Below are 10,148 nucleotides of genomic sequence, written 5' to 3' on the forward strand. Positions count from 1 at the left end.
ACAACCTATTTTGAACATAGTAAAAATGTAACCAAATATTAGTTATTGTATGTAATATTATGGACACAGACATCGTTTTGTCCTATACCAGGTTGATGGACACAGACATCGTTTTGTCCTATACCAGGTTGATGGACACAGACATCGTTTTGTCCTATACCAGGTTGATGGACACAGACATCGTTTTGTCCTATACCAGGTTGATGGACACAGACATCGTTTTGTCCTATACCAGGTTGATAAGCTGCTGATAAATTGTTCAAGTAGATTTTCTATTGTCAAAGCAAAAATTTCCATAACATGAAAGTCACATGTAAATTAGTTAAAGAACTAAGAACTAAGTTAAAGTTACTTTCAACAGAAAAAATTCCAAAAGCGTACGTACTTTTAACTTTGTATCTAGCTTGATTTTGCCCGAGCATGCACAAAAGTGTTTAAGTGGTTATAAGAGACCTAAAAATTAAAAAAAAACAGAAAACAATTCAATTGCGAAAACTAACGGCATTATTTATAAGCATGTAATGATTGGTTGTCTCGTTCGTTGCTGTACATTATTTATTTGTTTTATTGTTCATTGTTTTATCATAATTAGGCCGAATATTCAACATAGGTCATGCCAGGGTTTTTATAGCTTGCTTTGAGATATGGGTTTTAATCCTGATTGATGAACGCAAGGTGAAAAATATTTGTTGAATTTAACTTAATTTGGTCTCCGAGATGGAAAGTTGTCTCCTAGGTATTCATACCACATCTTTTAATTACATGTACTTAAGATAACTTTAAAAATAGATAATTACAGGCACGTGAACATTATGATTTACGCTGCCAAGGACCATCAATAAAAGGATGTGTTGAGTACATTCTAATGAGACAGTAACCTAATAAAATGAACCTCGTTTGTAATGTAAAATGTACACATGTATAAACGATGAAATCGTTGTTAATCACCGTTCATGTGATATTGCTGACAACAAAACAAGAAAATAAACATGTGATAAAGTAAAATGTCACAGTCATAATAGCTTGTGACCTTATTGATAACAATAGTATATGTTAGTTTTCATTCATATTTACAAGCTGATTATATGCTTCTAAATAAATGCAACAGCAATAAACTACAAGCAGGATGATAATTTGGATTATCTTTGCATTTACTTCCCTTTCCAATGGATTTTTTCTCGTAGACAAAAGTAATCCTGTTGGACCAAATTCTCCAGATCAGAAATATATAACGGCTGCTGAATTCAATGAATATAAACAAAAACAACAGCAGGAAATTGACAATGTTATTACCTTGCTGACGTCACACTTACAACCTGAGAGTTCCCGCGTACAAAATGGCAAGATAAATAGCACTCAGTCAACAGGACCATCTGGTACGCCGATAAAATGGTTTCAGAAGTACTACGCGCTTGAAAAAAATCATGCAAAATTACAGTCCAGTTTCAAAAAATTGCTTAAGAAATATAGTGCCATCGAACACAGATTCTCCTCTGTGCTTAACATGACATTTGAAATGAATGGTATACTTTCCAGTCCGCCCGAACTCAGAAATACACCGGACACTCAAGATTTACCTGCTTTACAGCAGCAAGTGAACATTATAGGCGCAAAAGTGTTCGTTTTAGATTCCAACGACAAAGCCAGAAACCGTGACATTTTTACACTGTATAACAGAACTGGGGAGACAAATACTATGATTAAGAACTTCGAAATGCAAACCAATATAGAGATCAAAAACCTTCAACGCATTAAAAATGAGACCATAGAAATTTTTCAAACTCAGTGTGCGTCAAACGGCTCAAATGTATCAATTATAGACATTGGGAAAAGGATAGAGCTGGTCGAAAGTAACCATAATTTAACAGTCATTGCGCTCAGTAAACAAATTAAAGAGTATCAGTTTAAGCAAAACGTAACAGAGGAACGGATCATGCAAAAAGTTGCTCAAGCAAATGAAAAAGGTAGGCAATATACATTCTCTGTAGTGTATGGTTATAATGATGGAAGTAATGAATAGAAAAAAGTATCTTTAGCTGACATCATACAATATTGTTACCTTGCTGACCCTTGACAAGTTTTGATGTTATATTTGTTGTTCTCATCAGATTTTGTCTAATGCTTAGTTCGTTTCTGTGTGTGTTACATTTTACTGTTGTGTCGTTGTTCTCCTCTTATATTTAATGCGTTTCCCTCAGTTTTCGGTTGGAATCTGGATTTGTTTTTTTCTATCGATTTATGAGTTTCGAACAGCGGTATAATACTGTTGCCTTTATTTATGAAAATGAAGTCATGGTTTTAAAAACATGAAAATAAAAAGATGTGGCATTCTTGCCCATGAGACAACTCTACACTAGAGACAGAATGACACAGAAGGTTAACAACTGTAAGACAACTCATTGTCTTTTCTTTACTCATGGTTTTTCGCTTCCGTCTTGGTATCTTCTCCCTCTGCATACGGCGTCAGTGAAGTAAATCAATCATTTATGTCCATTTTCAGAGTTCAATAATGCAATACTTTATTCAATGTAATAAAAAAAAATGATTGCGTTTAGGTATCTTCTTTTCTTTTTTTCACTATTTGATCTATTAATTAGAAAAGTATAATAGTTCATTATTCAAATAACGAATAATGAATCATCTTGTTTTCCACCTAAATGGATATTGGATTTCAAATTAATTCAAATTTTGAATACATAATACCATCTTTTAGAACAGTTAGAAGTTGGTTTTGCCTAATGTGAAAGAAGTCGCATTTACTTAAAAAAGAAATTGAAAAATCACCAACAATCATGTTTAAAACCTCCACATTCTTGTATGTGCTTGTCCTAAGTCAGGAGCTTACATGTATTTCTTTTAGTAAATAAGGCAATATAATCAAGCAGTCATCTCATTCAAGCATGCTTATTTAATCTTTGAAACCCAATACCAAGTCTCGTTGTTTGGAACGCCAAATACAGTTTTTAGGCAAGAAAAAAAATCCATGTGATTGCAATTATTATTCACAAATAACATGTTCTATATTGCATGACAAAGATTTGAGTTTAAAATATATATTATTCGTTTATTTCAGTTGCTATAACAACTTGTGTTTCTGTCGATGGGGTCGTTCACCATAATAACGCGATAAAATTTGACCAAGTGCGATCACATGTTGGGATTCTGGATATGGCTGCAATAAGAACCACAGGAAAGTTTACATGTGAAAAAGGTGGAGTATATCATATATCCGTCGTTATAAATACTCCTACGGATCACTCTAGTTTCTCTATTTATATGAATGGAAATTCTGTGTCCAAACTGAGTATTTCGAGTGACAATCACGTTGATACAGGAACTTCCGTTGTAGCCTTAGAATTACAAATTGGTGATATCGTATGGGTTCAAGCAGATACTGATATACATGTATACTTCCATTGGTCTTGTATGACAGTTGTTAAACTTTGATAATTTCATTTACCAGCTTCGCATCCATTCATTGATCATTTTAAACAATTCCATTAAAAATAAGAATATATATGTAGATTCAATTTAGAGTTAATAATCGAGAATTGTCATTTGTTTTACATAAATAAGGCCGCTGGTTTTCTCGTTTGAATAGTTTTACATTTTCATTTCGGGGCCTTTTATAGCTGACTCTGAGGTATGGGCTTTGCTTATTGTTGAAGACCGTACGGTGAGCTATAGTTGTTAATTTTTGTATCTTGTGGAGAGTTGTCTCATTGGCAATCATACCACATCTTTTTTTTATAGTCATAAAGTTAGAGTGACAAAATCCTTGCTTAAAGAAATTGAGAATGGAATGTGTCAAAGAGACAAAATCCCGACCAAAGAGCAGAAAACAGCCGAAAGCTGAGTATTTCTAGTGACAATCACGTGGATTTTGAAACTTCCGTTGTAGCCTTAGAATTACAAATTGGTGATGTTGTATGGGTTCAAGCAGATCCTGATATACATGTATACAATGGGTCGTCAACACAGCGAGAAAATGCCAAACCGGGAGTCGGGCTTCATCTGGCCCATAGACAAAATATGGACAAGTTAAATGGATATGGGCGTCAACCCAAACTCTACAACAAATAATAGAACTAAAATTAAAAACCATACAAGACTTACAAAGCCCAGCGGCTCCCGACTTAAAACAGGCGCAAACATGCAGCTGGATTAAACCTGTTTTGTGGAAACCTAAACCTCCCCTTATGCTTCTAAGCCATGTAGAATAAACAAACACACACCAATGCGCACAGTAAAACTTAATTTTAGAAAATTCCGAGTGGGATGTTACAATAGATAACAAAAGAAACTAAGCAAAAGGACAATGATACATATTTTAACAAGGGAATACTAGAAGTTACTGACATACCAACTTCACACCTCATTTAAAAAAAGAATATATGTTTGAAGCTACACCACGTGACTTTTTACATGTTCACTTACAAGATGGAGGTTTAGCTAGCTTAAAATTAAGTTGAACGGACCATCAATACGTTTCGTTGGTTGATATTGATTGGTTTAGTCAGGTTATATGGGCAAATCTGTTTTGAATTTATCTTTGTGTTCAATATTTTCGTTAATTTTTTATTTACTAATATGTTTCTCAAAGTGAGCATCTTGAATTGGTATTATAACAAAATTTAAAGAAAAAAACATTTGATCAGGCGAAACTAGCTATAGCTTAATTAGATAGATGCGCTATGAGTGCCACTGTGACAAGTCATCATCCAAGTCACAATTTGTAAAGGAAAATCAATGTATATTTTGATTATCGTTTCATTTTACATGGCTTTCTAGATCGGACGTCTTCAAATGTCCTGGTTTCTTTTAATAATGGTGTATAACTTAGTCCTATCCTTCGTATTTGGTTTTTTTTATGATAAACTTTATATTGGATTCCAGATCTCTCAGAGCTTCGTTCTGGAGCACATCAGTTCTTCCTCTTTGTTTTTCTTATTTGTTTTTTTTTTTTGTGTGCGAGTTATCTTGCTCATTCTTAATTTTAATTGTGTACTAGCGTTTTGTTTGGCTTGTTTGTTATTTCGTTGTTTTTTTTTGCTTTGGTAATGGGGTTATCTATCCTTCTTTGGATAATGAAATGCTTATTGTTTCCTTACTTCAACACATTTCTTTGCACTTATGTTTTTTTTAATCCTTTTATGAAAGAAAAATCACTTTAAATTTTATCGCTTTAAATGAGTCAACAACTTTATTTAAATGAAAAATCTGTTTCTAAAATTATATTCAGCCTAGACTTGTGGAGAAAATTCAGAATTCAAATTTTTGATAATGATATCGTTACATTGTAAACAATTATCTCCCTTTGTACAATGGCACTATATATCTCTATTAGTTCAAATGCAATCCGTTAATATTCCAAAAATTACTACATAGGCATAGAAACATCAACGCAAACCCAATCAAATACCGTTTCCAGGTGCCTTCAAAGTGTAAATACACCCTGATACACATGGAACAGCCGTAAAAGTGTTTATTGCAAGTACACATTCGTTAATAAGTCTCATTTGTTGAAAATATTATGAATTATAAGAAAAACTAAGGATTTTCTTATCTCAGAAACAGATAACCTGAGCCGTATTTGGCACAACTTTTTAGAATTTTGGGTCATAAGTGCTCTTCAACTTTGAACTTGTTTGGCATTCTAACTTTTTCGATCTGAGCGTCACTGATGAGTCTTATGTAAACGCGCGTCAGGTGTTTTAAATTATAAGACTGGTACCTTATTATATCCATTCGAGGTTGTAACATAAGAAAATGCCTGTACCAAGTCAGGAATATGACAGTTGTTATCCATTCGATTGATGTGTTTGAACTTTCGATTATACTATTTGATAAGGGACTTTCCGCATTGAATTTTCCTCGGAGGTCAGTATTTTTGTGAATTTACTTTTTGTTACATTTCCAAAGCTTTAACTCCCAGGTCAAGCAAAAACAGTTTAAAATTTGCACAAAATTTAGAGCCCATACAAAATTATGATTTATTTTTTTTAATTTACAGAATGTTTATCTTCATTCAAGTTGCATTCATAATGTAATACATATTGACGAATCGCTAAACTCGGCATATGAAATTGTTACATGGTGTTAATTTTCAGAAAAATGAGAATATCCACCTCGTGATGAAATACTTAACTATAACATGTATAACTTCTATAAACAAATCGTGTACGTTTTCTTGGTGAAAAGCTGTTTCTTCCTGTTTTACTTTAACATTCATTGACGATTATATGTTTATAAACTTAGTAAACATTTTAATTAAGATCTATTATCTAAGATACCGTATAAGGTCCGATAAAGTCTCTTTTAGTTCAGCCACTGACGTATTTCCTTGTCATGAAAACCTTAAAAAAGGTTTAAGCATCCTAAAATCAAAGCAGAATTGTTATAAATCTTCTTTGGCTAAAACTATTGCCTTTGTAAACATATAATCGATACCTTAACCGTCGCGGTAACATATTATATTAATTAAATTTATCAATTTGACCACCATTATAGAACGAATGACGTCATAGCTGTCAATGCATTGACGTCATAATACTGACAAACATTCAAGTTTTAGAACTGTAGGATGTAATTAACTATTGATATCCATCCGTAACGGTATGAACTTGTTTATCAATTTCCTCCATTCTTCTTAATAAGAATATGTCAAAATTCCTTTGCAAACGATCAAATAAAAAAAAATAACAGTAATTCACCGATGCTCACATCAATAAATCGATTAAGAAATTCAATTCAAGAAATAAAACAAAACAAAACATGAACTGTAACAAGGGCGAGATATATGTGCCGGCAAAGCGTGTTTCACACAACCTGCAAATCCACACTAGTTAGGTTGTCATAATTAGAAATATGAACCATTAGGTAAAAGTACAGACCAGACATCTTGTGTTCCGGACTTATTATCGGTTTTGTTCGTGAGCAACACGATGGGTGCCACATGTGGTGCATAATCTGCTTACCCTTCCGGAATATCTAAGATCACCCTAATGTTTTGGCGGGGTTCGTGTTGCTTAGTTGTTGTTTTTTTCTATATGGTGTTGTGTGTACTATTGTTTGTCTGTGTGTCCTTTTCTTTTTTTTTTAACCATGAAGTTGACAGTTTATTTTCGATTTATGAATTTGAATGTCCCTCTGTTATCCTTCGCCCCTCTCTTTTGATTCAGTGGTAGTCAGCAAATATGAGATACAATATGATTTCTATTCCGGGGCATATGTAACTAAGTAGGATATGCTCAACCCAGTAGCACCTGATACCAATATCAGTTTCCCTACTTTTAATTTCCTCAAAAATATTATATGACTGTCATTTAAAGGCAGAACATTTCATGCACTCTATCAATGTCATAAAAGTATACCACTAGCCTAGAAACCCAAAGTACATTTGTATGCGTTAACATTAATTCATTGTCAATGTCTAGCTTAGTATGACTTAATTTTATTCTTTATCGTGAGATTGTTTTGTGAAATGAGTCTCAGGATGTTTAAAAAGAGCTATATCAGTATGTGACCAACAGTCAAATCACAAAAATACCGAACTCCGGGGAATATTGAAAAATAGTAGTAAACATTATTGTCTTTTTTTTTTTTAATAAAGAACGGTATTGAAACAGCAAACACTTTGTTTTTCTCGTCATGGATGGACATGCATTTATATATATCTATCTATTTAGGCACAGAGATAAATAAGCATTATCTAGCATGTGAAAGTAAACAAAGTAATAATAAAACAAAACGATATAGTAAATACAATATATGGACGAAGCATAACATTTTTGATAAAATGATTAACGTAATTACAATTCAAGGACATTTGTACACTAATAACTTATCCAGTAATATATAATTACTGAGTTTAACCCGTGGGTTCCAGTACATGATATATAGTTATAGTTATCAAAGGTACCAGGATTATAATTTAGTACGCTAGATGCGCGTTTCGTCTACATAAGACTCATCAGTAACGCTCATATCAATATATTTATGAAGCCAAACAAGTACAAAGTTGATGAGCATTGAGGATCCAAAATTCTAAAAAGTTGTGCCAAATACGGCTAAGGTAATCTATTCTCGGGATAATAAAATCCTTAGTTAAACAAGTTATCGCTTGAATTCTAAATATGGTTCGGTGAATAAGACAAATTTTCATGCTTGAAAATGAAAGACACAGTGTAGCCGTCACATCGTAAATCTGCAAACCTTCATCAAATTTTGGACATAAACCTTTATTTGTTTTGGGGTAAACATTAGGACATGAATACTGTATATACATCAGCTACACTTTTTGATGTAATTTATTGTCTCTTACTTTTTAACTCAAAAGTTTTCGAACAATATTGACCCTTTTTAACAAATAAAACCACTTTACACGCAACATTGATTATCAATACACTAAATGACGGCATAAAATATCACGATGTTAAATAATTCTCAATAACTTCGCTTTTCATGGCTATTGATAATTCTATTCTAATATTTTTACAAGTAAACATACACTTTTTGTCCATTTCTTTGTAGGTATATTCTTTTAGCGCCAAAAACGTGACATTTCTTATTAGTTTATGGTCTTTCTTTCATTCACCTTGGTAAAATCGTGATGTCGTAGAACAATCATGACCTTATTAACACTGGTCTTTCTACCATTGTCTCTATTTAGTAACTTATTACGCTATCAACAATTTATTCGTCATATAGAGGAATTTGATCCTCAACGCATTGCATATCAATAAAACAATAAACATCAGTCTTGTTTGTTAAAAAGAGAACATTTATTATTTGCTTCGTGAGATGTGTTACATTAAATTTATTGGTGTGCCGAATTTAAAGAATATTTTTTTCAAATATTTATATAGAGATAATTTTCTCAAAATTTAACAATTAGAAAAGCAGTCGAATATCATGGGGATAGGATCGTAATTTCTTGTATGGCTAGCGTTTATAATGTTATTGTCGATACGTCGACATCGATTTTATTGTAAGTTTATCATATGATATGTGTTGACTGACTTTATATTATCAGTTGTCCATTCGTTGACTCACATTATTATTTGCTGATTTTAAATCTAACGCATGAACTTGAAAAATTACTGTATTATGTGTCACAATTTGTGATTAAATCAAACATAGATAAGTAACTTATACTTCCGAATATTTAATCCTTTTTGAGAATAAACATAAAAATGTCAGCAAATAAAGGAAGTAAATCTTTCGTTTAATCGAAATTTTCAATTTGTGTGTAAATCATAAAGCTTAAAGCTTAATCTTACATTTGATAGTCAATATTTATTTTGTATAACAGATTGGTAATAAAAATGCGGTAACAATAGAAATGAATAAGTATTTTTGCCGCTAACAATGTATATTGAATTTACAGAAGCCTTACAGAATGACGTCAATGTTAGAATAACTGAAATCCGTCAGACTGTTTTGTTGAACACAATAAAGAAGGTAATTGCCCTTACGATCATGAGTTGACTTCCGCGTCATCAATTGATTGCTGGTGAATAGATTATCGGAAATTAATAAAAAGTATATAAATGTAAATTGTTCATAAGAAAACGTTTGCTCATCGAAATTAAATGATATTCCATACAAATATTTTACAACAAAACAGAATAATTCAGGTGATGAAATTGAAATGTAGTTTTGATCGGGAGAGCCAATAAGTATTCCAATGTATATGTATGATTTATAGTCAAATATACACAAATATGTATTACTCGTTTATAATGTATAAATAATGAATGTAACCTTATAACAAAATTCATTAATTGAACTGCCCTTCATTTATATTAGTCATTGAAAAGTTAGCGTTAAACACACTGTGATACTAGTGCTTTGTAATTCAACATCAGGTATACTTAAAACTAGTATTGACTTTCGAAAGTAACAATTGTAAGAATAAAAATGCTAACATACGCAAAACAAAACACATATCAAAAACATTATTCTAAAATAGAAAAAAATATGTGCTGTTTCTTTATTATGTTTTCTTATTTTTTTTTTTATCTAACTCATCTGGTTTGGAATTTGTATTTGATGTGATTCATATTTGGAATAAAATGCAAGTATTCTTCGAAGCCACTATTCCTCTTTCATATTTCTTTTTTGAACAAGTGATCGGCACGTTTTAC

General features: G+C 32.0%; 1 protein-coding gene across 1 annotated transcript; it reads left to right on the top strand.

Annotated features, from left to right (window-relative positions):
• Nucleotides 1-1,020: 1,020 nt before the first annotated feature.
• LOC139524821 (uncharacterized) lies at nucleotides 1,021-3,517 on the top strand. The gene is made up of 2 exons (XM_071319925.1): nucleotides 1,021-1,964; nucleotides 3,074-3,517. The coding sequence occupies exons 1-2, from the start codon at nucleotides 1,127-1,129 to the stop codon at nucleotides 3,445-3,447; spliced, it is 1,212 nt and encodes a 403-aa protein (XP_071176026.1). The 5' UTR covers nucleotides 1,021-1,126; the 3' UTR covers nucleotides 3,448-3,517.
• Nucleotides 3,518-10,148: the final 6,631 nt, after the last annotated feature.

The sequence above is a fragment of the Mytilus edulis genome, chromosome 5 (genome assembly GCF_963676685.1).
Source record: "Mytilus edulis chromosome 5, xbMytEdul2.2, whole genome shotgun sequence".
Lineage (NCBI taxonomy): Eukaryota > Metazoa > Mollusca > Bivalvia > Mytilida > Mytilidae > Mytilus > Mytilus edulis.

What these genes read in the sequence shown, in the direction of transcription:
- LOC139524821 (XM_071319925.1), top strand. Translation starts at nt 1,127, where the DNA reads ATGATAATTTGGATTATCTTTGCATTTACTTCCCTTTCCAATGGATTT. An exon ending in TGCTCAAGCAAATGAAAAAG is followed by an intron (nt 1,965 to 3,073) that starts GTAGGCAATATA and finishes CGTTTATTTCAG; the next exon opens with TTGCTATAACAACTTGTGTT.